At 52.4% G+C, this 21,447-nt stretch overlaps 7 protein-coding genes across 7 annotated transcripts; 4 read left to right on the top strand and 3 right to left on the bottom strand.

Annotated features, from left to right (window-relative positions):
- Positions 1–145: 145 nt before the first annotated feature.
- N7477_000748 (uncharacterized protein) lies at positions 146–1,829 on the top strand (the record flags this gene model as incomplete). The annotated part of the gene is made up of 2 exons (XM_056962411.1): positions 146–1,054; positions 1,104–1,829. 2 exons carry the CDS (start codon positions 146–148, stop codon positions 1,827–1,829), a joined length of 1,635 nt encoding a protein of 544 aa, XP_056827414.1.
- A 241-nt stretch (positions 1,830–2,070) lies between these two features.
- Positions 2,071–6,180, bottom strand: N7477_000747 (WD repeat protein; the record flags this gene model as incomplete). The annotated part of the gene is made up of 2 exons (XM_056962410.1): positions 2,071–5,890; positions 6,005–6,180. 2 exons carry the CDS (start codon positions 6,178–6,180, stop codon positions 2,071–2,073), a joined length of 3,996 nt encoding a protein of 1,331 aa, XP_056827413.1.
- Positions 6,181–7,635: 1,455 nt separating this feature from the next.
- Positions 7,636–10,515, top strand: hmt1 (putative vacuolar ABC heavy metal transporter (Hmt1); the record flags this gene model as incomplete). Its single annotated transcript, XM_056962409.1, has 3 exons — positions 7,636–7,980; positions 8,055–9,199; positions 9,261–10,515. 3 exons carry the CDS (start codon positions 7,636–7,638, stop codon positions 10,513–10,515), a joined length of 2,745 nt encoding a protein of 914 aa, XP_056827412.1.
- A 725-nt stretch (positions 10,516–11,240) lies between these two features.
- N7477_000745 (Mth938-like domain-containing protein) lies at positions 11,241–12,097 on the top strand (the record flags this gene model as incomplete). The annotated part of the gene is made up of 2 exons (XM_056962408.1): positions 11,241–11,772; positions 11,898–12,097. 2 exons carry the CDS (start codon positions 11,241–11,243, stop codon positions 12,095–12,097), a joined length of 732 nt encoding a protein of 243 aa, XP_056827411.1.
- A 307-nt stretch (positions 12,098–12,404) lies between these two features.
- Positions 12,405–14,278, top strand: N7477_000744 (alkaline phosphatase; the record flags this gene model as incomplete). Its single annotated transcript, XM_056962407.1, has 3 exons — positions 12,405–12,983; positions 13,047–13,917; positions 13,974–14,278. 3 exons carry the CDS (start codon positions 12,405–12,407, stop codon positions 14,276–14,278), a joined length of 1,755 nt encoding a protein of 584 aa, XP_056827410.1.
- Positions 14,279–16,360: 2,082 nt separating this feature from the next.
- utr2 (putative cell wall glucanase (Utr2)) lies at positions 16,361–17,803 on the bottom strand (the record flags this gene model as incomplete). The annotated part of the gene is made up of 3 exons (XM_056962406.1): positions 16,361–17,148; positions 17,207–17,644; positions 17,698–17,803. 3 exons carry the CDS (start codon positions 17,801–17,803, stop codon positions 16,361–16,363), a joined length of 1,332 nt encoding a protein of 443 aa, XP_056827409.1.
- A 2,247-nt stretch (positions 17,804–20,050) lies between these two features.
- On the bottom strand, positions 20,051–21,346 carry N7477_000742 (acyltransferase family protein; the record flags this gene model as incomplete). The annotated part of the gene is made up of 1 exon (XM_056962405.1): positions 20,051–21,346. One exon carries the CDS (start codon positions 21,344–21,346, stop codon positions 20,051–20,053), a length of 1,296 nt encoding a protein of 431 aa, XP_056827408.1.
- Between the last annotated feature and the right edge of the window lie 101 nt (positions 21,347–21,447).

The raw sequence follows: 21,447 nt of genomic DNA, 5'->3' as shown, positions 1-21,447 counted from the left end.
AGTGAAGCGGGAGATCGGCGGAACGTTAAGCGTGCGGCTAACTTTCCTGCGGCCCCAGGCAGCTGCTCCGCACTCCGTGGAGCACCTCGCACATGCTCATAAAAGGCATATAGGATCAAATCTGAGGGCTTTATAAGCTGAGATCATGTCTCCAAAGTGGCACAGGCTGCAAATATCAGGGGCATTTCCTCCGTTACTCTTTCAATACTCATGGACCAGGCAAGGCTACGAGCTCTGTGTGACAGATCTGACCTCGATTTGGTCCGAACAGCTACCACACAAGGAAATCGCGAAGCGAGCAGAACAGAGTGCCACTTCAATTGATCCAAGCGAGGGCGCTGAGCAGTTACAGGTCTTTCTATCAAAGATCGGGGAAGCTCTGCGAGGTGACGGAGGCAGCGCAAAGCTACATCGTGGACCCTACACCGATTCGCTTGAGCTCACCACAAGCACGAGGCTTCCAGCCCCGCTGAAGCCTCTAAAATGGACTCTATACATGACGAAAGAGCCCCCATCAGCTTTCACCAGCCGATTACTACTCCCATTGCTGACAGACGAGACCAGCTGGGAGTCTCGGCAACGAGCCCTCTTGGACCAGATCAAACAGAAGGACTGGGTCCTTGGGAAGCTGTTCGACAAAGTTGAAGCTCTACAAATTGACCTTGGAACCGTATTTCCCGCTGCTGCAGGGCTACGCTCAGCACGCAAAGGCGGCACACGTTCTGAAGCAGCCAAGCATATCAAAGGCGTTGCGCTGTTTGATGAGCAGAAGTGGCTCGCCGAGTCCGGGGTGATGTCATCTGCTATCTCGGGCGTGGCTGCAAATATAGCACATGAACTACTTGGATCTAACGGCCAGGGTCTTGAGGGTCTTCATCCGCCGCAAACAAATTGGTGGTATGCGCTTGGAAGCCGTTCCGAAACGTCTTTCTCCCAAGAGAATGAGTCAGAAGCTCAACCTGTATCGCAGAAAGACGCACCTGTCATGTCCTCACAAGCAGGGGTGGATCTAGATGGCGATGCTACGGCAGAAAGCGAAGATGATGAATTTCAGGTACGTGCTCAAGACTGTCATAAACAACATGGGGCTCATTTCGATCTAGCGACAAGCGACCCCTCCCAGAGCGAATGCTCAAGAAACCAGATCGCCCGGGCCAACCAGTAAGACAAAAGAAAAAAGTTCTTCTCTACCACCTCTAGTATCGATGATGGATATGTCTACTGCGTCTGAATCGGAGCCAGATCGCGATACCAGACCTGAAGCTGTGCTACGACGCAAGCGTACACCAGATGTCTCTCCTCCACCGAGGCCTGCAACACCGCCGCCCCAATCCAAAGTCCCTCCGAAGAAATCAAGAGGAGGCCTCGGCGTTATCGGAGGCAAGAAGAAGAAAGAAGAAACGCCAGAGCCAGAGCCAGAGCCAGAGCCGCATAATTCACCTCCACCATCCAAATCGGCCCAGATCGCGGGACCTTCACATCCAACTTCCACGCAAACGAAGCGGCCCGCAAAGCTGGGAATGATAGGTGGAAAAAGCAAAGCCAAACTACCAAATCCAAGCGAAGCACCTTCTGTCCAGCCAGAGTCTGTTCTTCGTTCCCCTGACAGTGCAGGCCCTTCATCTACAATGGCTATAGATGACTATTCAAAGTCACCAGAAAAGGCTGCACAAATGAAACAGCAAAAGGTGGATTCACCTGAAAATCACGCGGTTCCAGAAGCGACACCTTTGACAGAGGCCGAGAAAGCTAATCGAAAACGAGAAGAATTGAAACGGCAGCTGGAGGCGCAGAGTAGAGCCCCTACAAAGAAGAAACGGAGGTTTTGAGTGTGAAGACTGGTGGCAATGTCAAGTTAGAATATATCACTCATCTGTTGGAGAGGTCTATCTGTTGAAAAGTGCAGTTTGGGACCAATATACTTGATATAAAACTCGATAAGGTTCCTGGTATTTGAAAGAATATTCAATAAACGCCAAAAGTCCTGTTAACGCAACGGGATATCATGAAAAGTCAAAACTCCTGGGTATCCAAAACACTATGTACTTGAACACGACAATGAGCCCAGTTCTATTCCTGCGGTGCAATGTTCGACCGGCTAGTAGGACCCCTGCCTTTACTCTGCTCACCCGGTGTAACCAGCCTGACCTTCTTAGGCGAGACTGCCCCAGGAGAAATCTGGCCCTGACCACCCGCAGAGCTGACCGTAGAAGCATTAGATCCGGCACCGCTACCACCAGTCGCGGCAACAACACCTCCGAGCATCCCGCGAACCTTCTCCACGGCCTTGCTTTCACCCTTGGTCCACGGGTCGCGCTTGACAAGGCCAGTGCCGGACGTGCGGCTGGCCGAGTCGCGGTGTTTAGATTCGGTTAGAAGGGCCTGACGGTTGAATTCGCGCCGCGGACCAGGACCGCAGTCATGTGAGCAGCCTGGTGTGGCGCAGCCTCCTTCACTAATGGAGAGATCGCCCAGCCAGGTGGTGATGCAGGCCATGTGGCCGCCATGGCCACATCCCTGGCACCAGGCCCAGAGGGCAGAGCCTTGAGGACGGGGTGCGCTGAATGAGTCCAGGCTGTCAAGCTCGACAGGAGGGATTGGTTCAGTAGGGACTGAGGATCGGGAAGAAAGGTGGGAAATGGTCTCAGCGTCTGGGTCGGGGCTTAAGCTGCCGGTTGATCCAGACTGTGACTGCATCTGGGTGGCGGCAGCCCATTCAGCTGGAGGGTCAATGCTCATGCAGATGGAGCATGGTGCTTGTGGGGTGTCGCAGCGGTGGCAGCGAGAGTTGTCGCGCATTGGGTTCTCGTATGGTCTTTGGCAGGTATAGCAGAATACATTGATGAAGGTGTCTGCCTGTGCGTAATCGTAGACACCTGGGTAAGTTGGCACGCAGGATAGGCGAAGCTCTGCAGCTTCTAAGTCCATTGTGTGCCGAATTAGGCATTCGTTGTAGGACTTGAAAATCATCTCGCACTCTTCGTAGGGAAGGATCTGCTCACAGCCCTGGAAGAGCACGTGAAGCTTCTGCAGTAAATGCGCCGCTGTCTGAATATCGACAGAGCTGCTGCTGCTGTGATAATAGCGCACTGCCTCTTTCAAGATCGCCTCGATACTCCATGGCTTTAAATCGGATGAATTGGCGACGAGAGGAATCTCGACTTGGGAGAGATTTTCGTAAATTCCTGCCATTGCCGAATAAGCAGCGGTGGACGCCAGAGGCGTATTCTTAGACGGAAAGGTATCTTCTGAGCCCGGCTGTTCAAGCGGGGTCGACTCTGTCAACAATTCCGGAGGGCTCAACGGACGTTCAAGATGCTTCCGTTCCTCTTCAAGAGTAGACTCATCAATATCCATGTCATCTTCGGGCTCTTCTGCGGCAGGTTCCAGGCTAGATTCCCTTCGGACCACATTACTCGGTCGACCACGTGCTTGGTTGGCATCCGAGAAACGGCGTTCGGGATATCTCCCACTCGAGGAGTAAGAGGCGCCTACGGATTTGGATGGATGCGAGCTATCCGTGGATGCAGAGAACATTGGAAAGCTCTCAGAAGAGTCGTGCCGGCTATAGCGCTCTAGTGTGGGAGGACGGTTGGATTCTATCGTTGATTCGAGGATCAAGGGTTTCTTGGGATGTTGTTTGAAGTCCCGAATCGCCGCTCGCTTGTCTTCTAATTTCTGGTCGTAGTCATCCTCGGAGGCTTCCTGAGGAAGGTCTGGACGGCCACGAAGGCGCCAGTCTGCCCTGCCGGCAATCGCGCGAGGTGCAGATCGCTGATCAGTATCCGGATCCGACTCGAACGGTTCTGGTAGGAGGCCTGTCACGGGCTCCCCGACAAGGTTTATATCGTGACTAGACACAAATTGCTCTTGTGGTAACGATGAGACGCGACTAGCATCAGGGCCGGACATGCCCCAGCCATTGTGGGAGCTCAAAACTGATGGAGGAAGAGGGTCAAGATCGACGGCATTCTCAAGTAACGAAGGCATTTGAGAGTCAGAACTAGTCCATGAGTCATCTGGAGAATCAGGCAATGGCTGTGCAAGCGGAGTTGTCATGTTCGACGTGCTTTCTTCCGGGACTCGACTTCTTGGACCTTCTGTCTCCATAACACCCTTAAACAATCGACTTTTCACCTTTCCTTGGCGATTTTCGTCTGCCCTAGACTTATCGTTGAGCAGTCCATCCTTAGAAGACTTGCCCTTCACACCACCCTTGCCTGCAGACTGCTCTCGCGACCTGCTTTGAAGCTCTTGGAGGATCGAAAATTTGACAATCCGCCAGGTTTGAGCCAGCTTAGGTAAGGAGACATCGTCTGCCCGCTCAGCATTATGGTCTAGAGATTCCATCAACGAGTTCAGAACCTCGACGTGACCTCGTCTGCCCGGGCGTTCATCCATCATAGGTGAATACTGCCCCGCCAAGAATCGGAAGAGAGATGCATCATATGTGGCACCAGGAATCGTCCCAATTGCGCCCAACTGACTAGGGACCGTAGTCGAGCTTTTGGTCAAAGCTTGCTCCAATGGAAGCACCGGAATGACATTCATTCCGCCCGGAGGGGTATTGCCCAGGGATTTTGATGCCCGTACCGTAGTGGACTTGGTTTGGGGATGCCGGAGCGACGAAGCCAGAGCCTCATCATCAAGGATGTCGTCCGGCGGACTGTGGCTTAACGATCTGTGACCGGTGCTGGCCTGGTCCTCGTCGTGGTGGAGGAATTCGGTGGTGCTGACGCCTAGTGGGCGCCGCCTTGGTCGCGGCTGGGCGAACGCCACGAACTCGCCATTTGGGCTCCAAGCCACCGAACACATCGGCCGACGCTTGACTACCGTGGAGGCATATCGGAGATCCGTCTGCGTAAAAGCCCCTACCTCACCGACTGTCCACAGCAGGTCCTTGGAGTGCCACAGCAGATCGGCAGCTGGGGAATCGTAACGATCAAACTCACGAAAAGGCACGTGTGGGCGGTGGAGGTCCCATAATTGAATCCGCGGATCATCTTTGTCATAGGATGTCACTACCTGAGACGACTGCCATTCTCCCGAGGAGGGCGAGTTGCCCACCCATGATGGTGGTCGCCACCGGACGTTGGTAACAGCTTGGGGAGTTCGGAATTGAAATGCAGGTTTCTGCCGTCGTTCCGCAGATGAGGAGAAATCCCAGACTTTGACCTGCCGGTCCGTACCACCGCTGACTATGTGTTTCCCGTCCGGATGCCAGTCGACTGCGAAACAGGGACGGTCGTGAGCCGCAATCCTCATTAGAGGGGCGTTGGTCTTGCGCGAATCCCACATCTGAATGGCACCACTGTCTGAGGCAGTCGCAAACACGACACCGTCGGTGGGAGACCACCGGACGTCTCGGATGGCATCGCTATTGCCATGGTACACATGCTTGCTGCCGCAGGTAGAAAGACCCCGATTCGCAGAAGCCGATCGCAGATCCCACATACGGATGGTGCCATCTTGGCTGCCGGACAGTAGCCAAGATGCGAGGTGAGGATTGAAGGCCAGTCTGTGAACCTGGCGGTTGTGGCCCTGGAAGCGACATAATTGGAGGCCGGGCCGCTGCAAGTCGTAGACGACAATCCGGCCGTTGGCGACCGCGGTTGCGATTATCCGGTCATAATTACTATGTGACCACTTGACGTCTCTGACATTCAACTGGTCCTTGTGTGGCATCGAGACGCCCGCATCATGGTGGGTAGATGCATAACTGATAACCGTATTGCGAATATTAAATTCCTCCGAGGAGTGATCAGGCGAGACCCGGATTGTTTTGAGGATATCCTTGCCTCCAATCACGGCGTGGGTGCGCTCCGGTGAGATATCCAGGGCAAGGATGGGGATGCCCGTACGGTGAGTGACGGTCTGCGGTTCACCGGGTCTGGTGACGTTAGTAATGGACAGGTTCGATGCGACCAAAGCACGAAGAGAAGGAAGAGTACGATAAGGGACAATTTAGACGGTCAGAGCGGTGTGAGAGGCATGCAGCACGTACAGCGATTTTGACCTGATGGACCGGGGGCCATCGAGGCGGCTACTCTGCGGACTCGGAGGTCTCGACCCGAAGAAGGGCGCGAAACGGGCGAGCGCGTTGGCAGCCCGATGCGAATACTTCTGGGTCGGAGGCGGCGGGGGGGGAGGGACCGGAGAGCGTGACCCAGTCTCCGACATGGCTCACACGTTGTCCATGGGGGGGCACACGACCAGTTGACCGTAATGGGTGAGGGAGGGGGGGAACGCGAATCTGTAGTGGGAACCCTAAGAAGCATGGGGTGGTGCAAGCGGTGAAGCTCTGGTGGCGGACAAGTGTAGCTCGGGAACGGTGAACAACAAAAAGGACAAGTAAGAAGGCCTGAATTCCAGTGTGCCCCAAAGTATGTACAATATTTCAGGGCACCTCTTAGGCATGCTCACATAGAGCGGTCTAGACGCCAGCACAGAAGGGATCAAGATTTGAATCTGGCACTACAAGAATCCCGGGCCCTCCGAGTTAATGCATAGAGATGTAAAAATAACATAGCAAATCAGATCACCAGTCTCACATTCTAACCGGGGGATTCGGGAGTCCAATCCTCTATACTTCGATCAGTAGAAAATCAAGGTCACAAAGCCATAGTGAACGGACTGGGGCTAAGGGTAAGCAGACAGCTAATCAGCGTCTGATCGGAAGCTTCGACGTCCGGGGGGTCGTACTTCCTCAGGATCTAGATCGCGGTCTAACGATCGTGCCATCTGATCGCCGCGAACTGAGACCCTGGACTAGGGACGTGTGAGTCGGGGGGTATTTATATCAATCCGAGTCCTAGCCGCCATCTCCAAACTCGAAGGAGACAGAGGAGACGGGCTTCAGCACTCGTCAACTGCATTTGAAATCATAGCTGTGGAACCCCCCCCCCCCGGCCGGGCCCATTGACCTAGGTGACTTTGTTGGGACTATTCCAACCCAGACTGTCGGGCACGAAAGCATAAGCCTTCTGGAAGTTCGATCGAGACCAATTTATTATTTGGGTTTCGACGGAGACAAACAATCGAGGTGGTTATAAAAACCAGTGCCAGTTCCAGTTCCAGTTCCAATTTCAGTTCTTCAATCGAGTATGTGGATCCCTTTTTTCTTAGCTGCAGCACCTCGCGCATCCACACCGTCATTTCCCCCCCCTCTAGACCGTTATTCTTTACTCTTCTTATTTCCTCGTGGCAAACACTTGGGAGCTGAAACATTTACCTAACATTGCCTACTCGTGGGTGACTTTTGCCACGCTGAACCTCGTGACTTGGGGGTATCCCTCCTGACAATTGCAAATCATAGATTCTAACCAGAAATCGTGCGAATTTTATTTGAAAAAAAGGCAAGGAAAGTTCGGAACGATAGGAAAAAGAAGAATACAAATCTACGAACGTTTGCATGGGATCTACAAGAGTTTAGATCCAAATTGAAATACGTGGAAAAGGTCACGGTTCGAGATCACGCACTTCCTCCCCGCGTCCGGTCCCATTCCTCGCGTCGATCCTTCGTTCCCATCCGAACCCGTCTTTCTCACCACCTTGACCCGGATCGGTGTGATGGAAATCTGTTGATATCACTCTCTTTTTTCTCGTTCTCTACATCTGTGGGAGGAGTTGGTAATCATGGATCCCCACGCAGCTCTTGAGCTGCTGGAGTACCTGCGCACATGCTATCCGATCTTCCTCCTGCTTCTCTTCGTCGTGGCCTTTGTGGCTAATACCATGCTCACGGCGAGCAATTCTAGCCAAAATGAAACCCAGCGAATGGGTCCTGGCGGCCGTCCACTGCCCAAGCGTTCCCAAACAGGCTCGTTCCGCAAGACGCAGGGGTTTTCAATGACTGTCAAACGAGTCTTCAACTGGCTCTCCGTGGCAGTGCTTGTAACCTATCTTGCGGACGCGATTATTTATATCACTCATGTGATGGTCGCTCGCTCCGAGCATTGGTGGCGGGGTCAGTCCGTCGTGGTACGTCTCTCGGTGGATTCTAGTCAAATTCGCCGGCCAAACGGGTAGTCAAAGCTAACTATCGGGGGGCGCAGATTTACATCGTCGGCTCATTTTTCGTCTACGCCGTCTTACTCATATCCCTACTCGACACTTCCCCATCTCCCACACTCGCCCAGTTCGTCTGTTGGTCTGTCGCTATCCCCATCGAGCTAGTTATTCTTAGCACATCCATTACCCTCTACACCTCCATTCACCATGAGCCTACCGTTGGAGACCCCAAGGGTGGCAAGCTCCGCAAAACAATTACACCTTGGGAATCTATGGAAGTTGCCTCCAGCAGCGTCCGGATTCTGATCCTCTTTGCTCTCGTCCTCCTCTATGCCAGCAAGTCCATTACCACCAAGAGCCATGAACAGAAGGCCCACCGATCCAATGGCGTCAGTGAGTCCACCGGATTGCTAGATGCGTCTGGTGCCGAGCATGGTAATGGTAACAGCAACGGCAACGGCCAATCCTACGGATCAACAAATGGTGCTCCAGGCTCCAAGGCGTCCAAGCCAGCAGATCCTTGGGTACGCCCAACGACCATGCCATCCACCAGCTGGTGGGAGTACCTTAGTGGCTACTCGCTCTTCTTCCTTTACCTGTGGCCCTCCAAATCTCGGCGCCTGCAGATCGTTGTCCTGATATGCTTTGTTCTACTTGTCGCCCAGCGAGTCATCAACGTGCTAGTGCCCATTCAGGTTGGCCGTATTGTCGAAGAGTTAACCACGGGCGAGGGCAAGTCGTTCCACGTCCCATGGTTCCAGATCTTCCTCTATGTCGTCTTCAGGTGGCTCCAGGGCGGCCAGGGTTTGCTCAGTTCTATGCGCTCCACACTTTGGATCCCCGTCAGCCAATATTCGTACATGGAGCTAAGCACTGCGGCCTTCGAGCATGTTCACGGCCTGAGCCTTGATTTCCACCTGGGCAAGAAGACAGGAGAAGTTCTATCGGCTCTGAGCAAGGGCAGCTCCATCAACACCTTCCTGGAACAGGTCACTTTCCAAGTGGTCCCGATGCTGATTGACCTCTGCATCGCTGTGGTATATTTCTTGATCGTGTTCGATGCTTACTATGCTCTCGTGATCGGTATCTCGACCTTCGGTTACCTGTATGTCACCATCCGTATGGCTCAGTGGAGAGCGGAGATCCGAAGACAGATGGTCAACGCATCGAGGCAAGAAGATGCTGTCAAGTAAGTTCTCCCGAAATTAAGGTTAAAACTTGCGAGCTACGTGTTAATAGATTTGCCTCAGGAACGACTCGATGGTTTCTTACGAGACAGTGAAGTATTTCAACGCGGAACAATACGAATTCAATCGCTATCGCGGTGCCGTGGGCGACTTCCAAAAGGCCGAGTACCACGTTCTGTTTTCACTCACTCTGCTCAACACCTGTCAAAACACTGTCTTCATGATGGGTCTCCTGACCACATGCTTTATCTGTGCCTACCAGGTCTCCATCGGCCAGCGTGATGTGGGTGCATTCGTTCTTTTGTTGACCTATATGGCTCAGCTTCAGGGTCCCTTGAACTTCTTTGGCACTTTCTACCGCTCTATTCAGTCGGCCTTGATCAACGCAGAGCGCATGTTGGAATTGTTCCGGGAACAACCTACCGTGGTTGATAGCCCACGCGCCATGCCGCTTGCTGTGTGCAAGGGGGACATTCGATTCCAAAATATCGAGTTCTCCTATGATTCGCGGAAACCTGCTTTGAATGGGCTTACGTTCCACTGTGAGCCAGGCACCACCACCGCTTTGGTCGGCGAGTCGGGCGGAGGAAAATCAACGGTCTTCCGGCTTCTGTTCCGGTTCTACAACTCCGAAAGGGGTCAGCTGCTTGTTGACGGACACGATGTACAGGATCTTACTATCGACTCTGTTCGCAAGCATATCGGCGTGGTGCCGCAAGATACCGTTCTTTTCAACGAGACGTTGATGTACAACCTGAAATACGCGAACCAGGGAGTTACCGATGAACAGGTCTTTGAGGCGTGTCGCGCTGCCAGTATTCATGACAAGATCTTGGCATTTCCCGATGGTTACAACACCAAGGTTGGCGAGCGTGGCTTGCGACTCAGTGGTGGTGAGAAGCAGCGGGTGGCAATCGCTCGGACCATCTTGAAGGACCCTCGCATTATTCTTTTGGACGAGGCTACCGCAGCACTCGACACCGATACTGAAGAACACATCCAAAGAGCTCTTTCCACACTCTCTCATGGGCGCACCATGCTCGTGATCGCTCACCGACTGAGTACGATTACTACAGCGGACCGCATCCTAGTTCTGAATGAAGGTCAAGTCGCCGAGAGTGGCACCCACGAGGAGCTCCTCGCTCTTAAGGGCCGATATGCCAGCATGTGGCGCAAGCAGATTCGGGCCCAGAAGGCCGCCGCTGAAGCTCAGGTTCTTCAAGACCGAGCAGAGCGGATTCGCAATGCCACTAATAGCGATGACAGCTCCAGTCAATCGGACGAGGACCGAAATAATGCTGCTCGTCCGACGCACTAAATTGCATCAAACACATGTGTACAGCTCCAGCAACACCGTCCTTTCCCTTGTCATATCGTTCGATGTGTGCATATACTTTTCATACTCTTTGTCCCAGGACACTAAAAGTCAGGAGGAAGTAATGTGGACGGAGACAGCCAGGACAGTATGAGTCGTGGGGGTCTTTTGATTCTGTTTCCATTCCCTTTTTTTTCTTCTCTTTCCAGGTCCTTTTCTGGTGCCAGGTTTTTCGATTTTTGTCCCTTCATTTGCGTTCGCGGCGTTTGGGGCTTCACGACGCGTACGACCGTCATTTCTCCTTGTCCTTGTTTCATCTCAACCCGAGCACCACGGCAGTGGTTGGGACCACTGGAATTACAAAACTAGAGTAATCACTTGGGTCGCGGAACCGGTTATATTAATATACAGGACATTCGATGATTCGTGCAAAGTAGATATTGTAGGAGTCGAGAGTCATAGTCATAGTCATTCAGTGAATGTGATCGTGAAGTCGACAAGTATCAATTGTCGTTCAGGAGGTTGATTCTCCCAAATAGGAAAAGGTTGGATGTACTTCGAATCGCCTTGGCCTACTGCGCGGCGGCGAACAGGATGACTATGATGTAGTTGGGGTTGCCAAGCCTGGCCAGCTCGACGGTTTTCTTTTCCCGCAACCTGCATTGCGACCGTCCATCGGCAGTTCACTAACACCAAGTCAACGCGATTGCAACCCCCTCTCACGCACAATGAACTGCCCCTCGCCCCAACTCCTCCGTGCCTTGCGCGCGTCACTTACTAGTGCACCGCGTTCCTTCAGCCTCGGTGTCAACGCCTCTCAGTTGCCTCGCTCCTTCAATGCCTCGCTATGTGCTCCGCTCCCATCAACACGCCGTAACAATGGTACATCAATCCGTCCATCTCGTATGATCCCGCGCTCTCATTCCCACAAGCCCATCAGCCATGACCGAGGCCCGGAATCTGACGAATCAACTCAAACCGACTTTGCCGCACTGGACGTGCTGGGCAACATGCCCGCCCCCTCGACCGCCGTCGACGCCACCCTCGACTCGGGATTTCACCTGAATAGTGGTGTCAAAATCAGCGGTGGTGATGCCGTGATTCTTGTTGGCGGAGAGGCATTTGCATGGCGGCCGTGGAAGACCGTCCGGGGCGCCGCAAATGACCGCGAGGCCAAGGCGGCTATGATTAATGCCAAAGGCCAGTTCGAGGTCGACGAGGCAGCCTGGGGTCTGCTGAGTGCTGTTTATCCGCGACCAGGTACGTTCTTAGCTTTTTCCCCCTGTTAGGTGGGCATGGTCTGTCTCAGGAATAGTCATCTGGCCATCGGAGTTGACTCAAATCTGCGGGTTATTGGAGACAAGCCTTGCTGACATGTTGAACAGATATGCTCATCCTTGGTCTGGGCGCTTCAATGTACCCTCTTTCGCCGGAGACGAAGCGTCACATTAACTCGCTTGGTATTCGCATCGAGGTCCAGGATACCCGGAATGCGGCTGCGCAATTTAACATGCTGGCTACGGAACGCGGTGTCAACGACATCGCAGCGGCTCTGATTCCTATCGGTTGGAAGGGACGGGGTTAAAATTGTACTTGACACGTTTCCTCTGGCATCCCGCAGAATATGTATCTATCGGCGATTGTTATGTGTGTACGATTAGTTAAATGGAAAAAGGGTCCAAGTCACATGGTATTCGGCTCTTTTGCTGGTATGGAGATCTGATTATCTAAGCATTCGAGTTCCTTTGCACTTTCTGGCCTGTTTTGGTCTAGTGTACCGTTTTGATGGCCATCTTATCTTGGCCCCCTCCGGATTCGCTCCACCCAACACAACGTCTTTGCTCAGAGCTCCTGTACTTGAGCACCACTCTCATTACTACCACTTTGCACATATGGCTGGAGAGGAGTCGCTCCTGGCCCCACGGCCATCTTCTGACCAGTCTATTCAATATGTCGAAGAAGAAAGTTCCCTGCTGACCGGCAAGCGGACGACCCCTCGCCGAACACGACGCGGCTGGTCCTTTTGGAGAGAGGTCGGAGCTTTCGCATGGGCGATTATCGCTACGATTGTCGTCATTGTCCTAGCTGTAGTCTACCAACACGAATCTGCCAAAGGCCATCATGAGTCACAAGATAACTGGGGCCCTAGCGGAAAGCCGACAGGCAAGCGAAACCTGATCTTCATGGTCTCCGATGGAATGGGCCCCACCAGTCTATCCATGACGAGGAGCTATCGCCAACATACCGAGGGTCTGCCTATCGACGATATTTTGGTTCTCGATAAGCACCATATCGGTAATTCCCGCACACGCTCTAGCAACAGCCTGGTGACAGACTCGGCTGCCGGTGCGACTGCCTTTTCTTGTGGCTTCAAGAGCTATAATGGAGCTATTTCGGTCACCCCGGATCACTCACCTTGCGGAACGGTCCTCGAGGCTGCCCATCTGGCAGGCTACAAGACAGGTCTAGTGGTCACAACCCGCTTGACTGATGCAACCCCCGCTTGTTTTGCCTCCCACGCCAACCTACGACAGTACGAGGACAGCATCGCCGAGCAGGAAGTTGGTGAACATCCTTTGGGCCGGGTCGTTGATCTCATGATGGGCGGTGGTCGATGCCATTTCCTCCCCAACACCACAGACGGTAGCTGCCGCGGCGACGACCGTGATATTGTTGAAGTTGCGTCGAAAAACGGGTTTAAGTATCTTTCGGATCGGGCTGGCTTTGATTCTCTCAATGGTGGAACACAGGCTAAGCTGCCTCTGTTGGCGCTTTTGGCGGAGAAAGATATTCCTTATGAGGTTGATCGCCGCTACCTGGATGACCAGTATCCTTCCCTAGAGGAGATGACCCGCAATGCCTTGACTATCCTGAGTGAAGCAACCCGCGATAGCGAACAGGGATTTTTCCTCATGATCGAGGGATCGCGCATCGACCACGCTGGTCACAGTAACGACCCTGTTGCCCAGGTACACGAGGTCATGGCCTACGACAGGGCATTTGCTGCGGTGTTAGAATTCTTGGAGAATGACACGACCCCTGGTGTTGTTGTTAGCACTTCTGACCACGAGACTGGTGGACTGTCTACTGCTCGTCAACTTCACAAGAGCTACCCTATGTACCTCTGGCTCCCCGGCTCATTGGCCAAATCCAAGCACTCGAGTGAATATGCTGGTGCCAAGTTGAATGAATACCTCTCCGGAACCGGCAAGGACGACAAAGAATCCAAGCAGCGTGACTATATCCGCAAGACCTTGTTGGAGGAGGACCTTGGTGTCACAGACGCTACAGACGAGGAGGTGGAACGTCTCCTCCACCCTGACCCTCAAGTTTGGCCTAGCTACGTCTTCGCTGATATTGTCAGTCGGCGAGCCCAGATCGGCTGGTCCACTCACGGCCACTCAGGTAAAAGAACTCGGAAACGAACCTATTCCCCTACCAACCACTAACATTTATCGCAGCTGTGGACGTCAACATCTACGCTTCCTCTTCCCAGGACGCCTGGCCCTTGGTGGGCAACCACGAGAACACCGAAGTCGGTCACTTCCTCGCTGATTACCTCGACCTCGACATCAGCGCAGTTACCAAACGCCTCCAGGCTTCATCCTACTGGACAGCCTCTGGCGAAGAAACCTCCGACCAAGAGAAATACAGCTGGTTGGGTAACCGTGTAGGCGCGAATGTCCGACTTGAAGGATTGGATACCTACCACGGCGACTTCCGCAAGCGATCCACCGACGAATGTGGATGCGGCGAACTCCATTAAGCAGTTCATCTTGCTCCTGGCTCATTATAGACCTTAATTTTCGGTAATTTGGCGTTTAGACTTCCCTGGGTGCTGGTCTCTTTTTTGTCTTCATTTTGAATCTATCCTCTTACACATACGAGCTACACATGAATGTAGCTTACAGTAGTAATTGCAATCTCTCATCTATGAACCTCCAGAACACACCATTTGAAGATGACCCAGAAGACTCCACGTAGAGCAAGAACATCAGAGTGTCATCTTTCCAACCTCCGATATCCCAGGTATTCCCATGAAACGACACTCCCAACAAACATCCTCTATGACATGCTCCCACCGCACAACATTTGACCATCTGATCGAATCAGACCTCAAATCCACGGACCCATCCTTTTTCAGCCTCACGTACGGCTCACAACCAGACCCGTCGAATGGAATAGCGTATTCGCGGCATTGTTCTGGGTCATTTATACGCTGGAGTTGGTAGTAGAGGCGCTCACAAAAGTTCTGAACCAAGAAATAGAAGTGGCCGCATTCGTCGTAGTGGATTCCTCGGTAAAGGCACATAGTTTTCAGATTGTAGAAGTGATTCAGCAAGGAACTGAAGCTATGAGGCCCGCAAACGCAGCTCGACTTGATGAGGGGGATCGGATCTAAGCGGGATTTCTGCTCGGGGAGATAGACGACAGCCGTCGAGCAATAAACCCTTGAAAGTACGCGCTGACCGAGGAGACAATAGACGTATGGTCCGACAGTATTGGTGGTAAGTAGTGGAAGCATCGACAGAGAGCAAGCGATGGGCTTTTGTATTGTCCAGTCCCGACGGATGATATGTATGATACTCAACGACTAAAATGAGTATTTGACCTAGTTGCCAGAAGCGACAAAAGGAGACTCATTGAGTTAAGTCAAAGGGCTCAAACCGGATGCTTGCAATTAGAATTATCGTGCAGTAGCAAGTTCAGCGGTTATGTGCGTCTGTTGAAAGAAGCCATTTTACCGTCACGCACAAGATGTGCCAGCTGCAGCAGATTTCCAGCTACAAAGTTGCTATTCCAGAAGGAATTGGGATTAACGTTAAGTCTATGACCCTTGATCTATGTAGAGCGAGAGCAAGCTAGCTTGACTAGATCACCAGCACCTATCAAGCTTATATCGCCTGCAATATGGTATGCTATGAGCACAGGAAGAGCAAGGGCGCAACGAACAGCCCACTAAACCGATTCGGGATCATTGAGCTTCAAAGAGAACAGGGATATCACAATTTGACTCCACAAAAGACAAAAGTCACTATCAATTATTCGGTTTGTAGTGGCATATCGAGCACTATACTCTGTATCACAGTCAAGCTTATTAAAACCTCCGTAGCCAGAATATGCAGCGGCGCCACAATTTAGATCTATAATGCTACAAAAGTACCGGAAACTTTCCAACGGCGGTTCAAAATGACTTCCCACGTGGAAAAGGTGAAACATTGACACAGTGGAGTTGGGGAAATCGTACGGGGCCGCGCAAACCCCTGGCAGGAGACTGAGTGCGGATCCGCGCCGGCTGTTTCAGCGATATAAAGATCTACACCAAGTCGATGGCATATCCACGACGGCTTGAAAATGACGATACTGTATTGAGATTGAAATCGAGATTGAGACTCGGATTTACTTTGGAGATTAAAAAAAAGACCGATCATCATTACAGAAGTGGAGCAGACATGCAAGTCTGACCGGAGTGCATATTTTCTTGACCATGTGCAGGACATCCCTATGGGTGATAAGAGTACAGGTGCGAGCAGACGCGCGAGACCAAGAAATTCAAAAGGCAACGAGCGTGGATGGAAAATCGCTGAAATTGGGGAAAATTGGGGGAATAGGGTAACATAAGGTATGGAAAAACATCGGGTGCAGGACACAAAACGTCGCACCAAAGGTCCCAAGGGGGGCCCAAAAGACGGTGTTCATTAGGTTTGTTCAAGAATTTCAGTCAGAGACAGTAGAGAAGTGAAAAGACGTAAAAAGGGATGAAGAAGAAAAAAAATGTACTCGAATGAGTAACAGGATGAAAATGTCTTTCAAATCCAGAGAAAAAAAAATAGTACATCCACCACATTTACAGGGTCACCAAAACCACAACAGCCACCAAGACGGCAAAGAGCGAGCCCCGCAGAACTCGCTCATTCTGGTTGGGGGCGCTGTTGTCCTTGCTGGCGGTGGTGCCCTGGCTGAAGCCAGAGGAGCTGGTGCTGGTGCTGGTGCTGCTGCCGCTGCCGCTGCCGCTGCCGCTGCTGGAGGAGCTGTCGTTGCTGGAGGAAGAACTGCTGGAGGAAGCAGTAGAGTTACCAGCACCGCCAAGGGCACCGTTGTTGTTCGTGGGGACGCTGTCGGAAGCGGTGGAGGTGGCATTGCTGCTGTTGGCACCGAGGGTCATGTCCAGACCGGTGGCACCCAAGGAGCCCAGAACAGTGGAGTTGTTGGTGACCTCAACATTAGACTCCATGGCGGCCTCGGAGGTCCAGATGTAGGAGTTGTTGCCGACAGAAACGGCATCGGAAGGAGCCGAATAGCATGTAATGTCGACCTGACCGATAGTGGCGTAGTAGTAACCCTTTTCTTGAATGTCCTGGCTGTCCCAGTCAATCTCACCGCCAGCCCAAGCGATGGTGCCCGGGGCATTGCTCGCCTGGCCGGCGGGCCAAAGTGACATCTGCAGGCGGGCAGGGGTCTGGGGGAATTGGTAACGGTTGGCGGTTTCGTTGAAAGTGTCGGACTTCAACAGAGTGCGCTTGACATCACCGTCGACGATCCACTGGACCTGATCGGGGGTCCAGTCAATCTCGTAGGTGTGCCAGTCGTCAAAGGTATCGGCGTCAGTCACGGAGGCATTGGCGCTGTTGTGCCCTGTTCAATGAAAATCAGTATTGTGATCTTCCCTCTCACGCGAAGAACATCCACTCACAGTCGAGAACACCCTGCCAGTAGTAATTGGTCTGCACAGCGGTCAAATCGGCGCCAACCCACTCGTAGTCGATCTCATCCTTCACATCGGAAAGCAGAATGAACGCAGTCACCACACCCTGGCCACGGCTAGACTTGATACGGCCGGAAATCTTGCCGTACCAGATGTAGTGGTTGTTGGCGAACAGGGTACCGACCGAGTTCTTGGGCATGGTCATGACCAGGTTGTTATCCTCAATCTTGGGGAAACCAGAGTAGGTCCAGTCGGCCTCGCTCGCATTGCCAAGGTACTTGGTGTTCAGGATCGAGTTGTCCAGGTTCTCCCATGTGTAGGACTTGTTCTCACAAATGGGCATCGGAGCGCAGGAACCGATGGAGAAGGACGCCTGGGGGTCGCAACCGCCGAGGCAGTATGCGCCTGTACCGCACTCACCATATTCTTGGTCGGGTTAGCAATGTCGCATCGCCAGTAGAAGCCCAGGGTCAACTCACGGGAACAGCAGGGCTTGTCCTCTGGACACTGGCTGCTGGAGCTGCAGGTGGTAGTGGCCAAAGCCGTAGCCGACAGGGCCAGGAGGGCAGTCACGAATCGGACCATCGTGAGAATGTGTGGGGGGGGGAAGGTATGTGCGAGAATCAAAACCGAATGTACAACGAAGTTTTGGGAAAAAGAACCACAGATGAAAAGAGGGACTGTGGGAATTAGGATAGAATAATCAACGAAGGGCAGCAAGTGAATGTCGACAAGTCACTGCTAATGGGCGATGAAGAAGGAAATCGTGGGGGGGGAGACAAAGGACCTAAAGAGGGTAATGGGATTACCAGTAGGGGTAAACAACCAGGGAACAGAGCGGGTGGTGCTAACCGGTTTGGACCAGGTTTAGCTCCGGACTCCCCTGTGATTGTCTTTCTCTTTGTCTCCCCCTTTTGAGTCCTATCCAGTCCCCGTCCCTGATTTTCTAGGCTCTTATCGCGGAGTGGTGGAGCACGAGTTCCTGTCTGTGCACCCGAGTATTTTATCCCTCTGACGCGTATCTTACCAATCTCATTTTTTGTTTCTTTTCTTTTCTTGTGACTGGGTCTGTTCCCTTGGAATCTCGGTCATACGGAGAGAATCAGGAACCAGATTAAAAAAAAAAAGAGTGGACATGGTTGAAAATATCTCATTGTTCCACTGTCACCGAACTGTCACTACCAAGGTTGACATAGCTGTAATATACTGTACTGTATTTCGGGGTTTCCAATCTATTGAACCTAGCGGCGCTGGCCGTTGGGTGAACTGAGACATTTGCCCCAGGCGTTTGCCCGAATGAGAAGTGCGCTCCAGCGGGAACAATCATGTGTTGTGATACACACTGGTTACATATCTAGTTGACCACGCGGTACTTTGTGTGTATGTGGGTGCTTGTGTATGTGTGTGTGCCCCACGTACCATGGAATCGTACACATTGGACTGTGCAATTGTATGAGAGCCACGGTCCCCTCGACAAAAAGCCCGGCATTAGCCGACTAGGCAGTCACAATTCCGCCCACTAATTTCCTGCAATCTCTAGCAATCTCCAGTAATCTCCAGTAATCATAGTTCGGCCCCCAAGGGCTGGGCGCCAACATTGAGTTGGCAAAATGTGGCCCAGAGGGCTCGGCACCAAGCACACAAGAACGCAAAGCGAGCACCTAGGGTCTTGGAACGTCACGGAGTGCACCTACCTGAAGTAGCATAATCCAGCTACCGGGGAACCGCAACAATCTGACGGTGAGAACGAGCTGCCGATCCAGTGCAGACGGGAACCTTGTTCACCCAGTGCTGGCCACTCCGCGTGCGTTGACGGGCCTCCACTCTGGAGCTACGAGGGTCCTGCCCTGTGGATCGCCGGGGCGGAGCCTACAATCAGGGGCTGCCAAGCGTTCGTCAAAGCAACCACTGCTATTCTTCCAGAAGGAATGTCCGGGCAGATCTCTGTTGACCTGTGAAGTCAGCGGAGTGCGTCACTCTGGTGCTGGCCAGCAAGGGAGACTGACGCGGTGGCTACGGACTCCCTGAAAAGGCCGTAAAACTTCCCATGCGTCATCCGGATGCATATGCATGGGTTCGTTCAATATTAGAATGCTTGGTGACGCAGGTACAGTACGAGTGTGTATCTGCAGTACAATCCGATGTCCCCAATGGGATCTTAGGGACCCAAGCCTGGTTTCCCGATTCGGGTGGGCAGTCAATGCATTTGAGCAACTACAAGGATCACAATTTCACAAAGCAGGGTGTTGATCCATAAGGACATTCACCGATAGAATTAAAGCCATCTCATAGAATCATTCGATTTGAGATACTCTCCGACTACCCTCTGACTTTAGCAGCAGTCAATAAGTTGTAAAAGAGTCACGCAAAGTGTTCTTAAGAGCTTGCCAGAGTCGGTGCAGCGTGATGTCACATTCACGGCCAAAGATAAGAACCAGAATAGAAAGGGCACCCCTTGTTGGTGGCGACGAGATGTCTGAGCATGCCAAGAGAATGGTCGATCTCATAGGCATCTGAGGTGGCTGGTGACAGATCGATGCTTGCCCGGAGCGGGAAGGTGATCTGTTTTTGATACTACGATCCTAACAATCTACATACCTAGGAGAAGTTGAATCCAAACAGTTCCGATTGTGGACGTTTGCGAGTCTTGATGCCACAGTCCACGTAAGTGAATGCGCCAAGGTAACAAGGATGGGCAATGTGAGACGTCACACATGCTTCCTGTGTGTACCGAGAGCTGCCTTCCAAGGCCAAATCTTGGAGTTCCTGAGAAAAATGAGAGGGAAAGAAGACAAAATGGTCATCATCAGTGGCGTTCATATCACCCATGTTCTACCGAGTCAGCCATCTATCAAGTTTCTTCGCACCCCGCACACATCGCTCGTCCACAAAACGAGTATACAGGTCCGCGACATAGATATTAATTACAGACATGATTACGTACCCCAGAAGCCATGTAAAGGCAAAGGGCACCGTGAATTCACTCGCTGCCTGCGTCCCCGGATATACCTCTCTGGTAGCAACATACCACAAGAAATTTCTGACCGGATCTCGCACCAGATGGTAGATCGACTGATGAATCAAGTACAGCGAAAATGATATCCGGCCCAGATACTGCATGGGCGCAGAGTTCAAGGGACTTTGCAGACGAGGCGATTGACTGACCGCGTAGATGACAAACACCGAGCCCACAGTTTTCCAGCTTTTGCTCATCACCGCCCAGTCATTCTCCCAGCGGGAGGACTCAACGAGCTTCAGGAATAGATATCCAGGCGGTAGCTCTCCGTCGTCACCAAGGCAAACCAGATAAATCCCGAAAACGAAGCAGAAAGCGGTCCAGAGGACAGAAATGTCGATGGACTTGATGCTCGGCGTCCACGAGTAATAAGGCAGTTTCGGCTCACTGTCGTCTGCGGGTACGCTGGATGATAGACGCGTTTCCGCGAGATAGAGACCGGTCAAAAATGCAAAGATGTCCCAAGAGCCAAAGTAGAACCAATAGGCCATCAGTGCTGCTAATGCCAACCTTCGAAGCGGTGGCCTCCAAAACGCCAATCCCAAGACGGCGAGGTAGACGACACACGATCCCCGGAATTCCAAAGGCATCGTCCACAATTGGCCATTGAGGCCCGGATTGCCCTGAAAATTCACAATATTCATAACGTCCAGCATATAGCGAAAGACAAAAGTGACATGCAGCCATGGTGCAGTCCAAGGTTTCCAACCCCAAACGACCTCATCCCCAAAGCTCCACTGGTAGAGATTACAAAAGTAAAGGAACTGCGAGATGGCTGTGATGACAAAAACAGGCAAGTAAATGCGGAACACTCGGCGCGTCACAGCAGACGACAGCCGGCGCACAAAGTCAGCGACGCTGCTATTTCGCAGTCGAAGTAAGTTGATTGAGATGGCATAGCCGGAAATCACCAGGAACATCGGCACCATGGCATGGGCTGCAAATATGAGCCGAATAGGAGGCAGCTGGAGGAGTCGTCTGTTATCTTCTGGTGGATCAGCCCAGAAGGAATGAAAGGCGTAGTCCAAAACCCCGCCCATAAAGTAGTGATCGGTCGCGACGATGGCCGCGGCGATACCGCGCAGGCCATCTAGCCAGGTGGTGCGGTCCATGGCTCACAGTGACATCTGGAGGCTAAAGGAAGAATCTCAAGAAAAAAATAAAAATAAAAAAAAGGGTCGGAAGGAATAAGCAGCTGAGCTAAAAATTGCTA

The sequence above is a fragment of the Penicillium maclennaniae genome (genome assembly GCF_028827695.1).
Source record: "Penicillium maclennaniae strain IBT 15551 chromosome Unknown utg000001l:1.0-3280838.0:1.0-3283122.0, whole genome shotgun sequence".
NCBI classification, from domain to species: domain Eukaryota; kingdom Fungi; phylum Ascomycota; class Eurotiomycetes; order Eurotiales; family Aspergillaceae; genus Penicillium; species Penicillium maclennaniae.
Note: the sequence above shows the minus strand (reverse complement) of the source record. Positions and strands in the feature narration are given on the sequence as shown.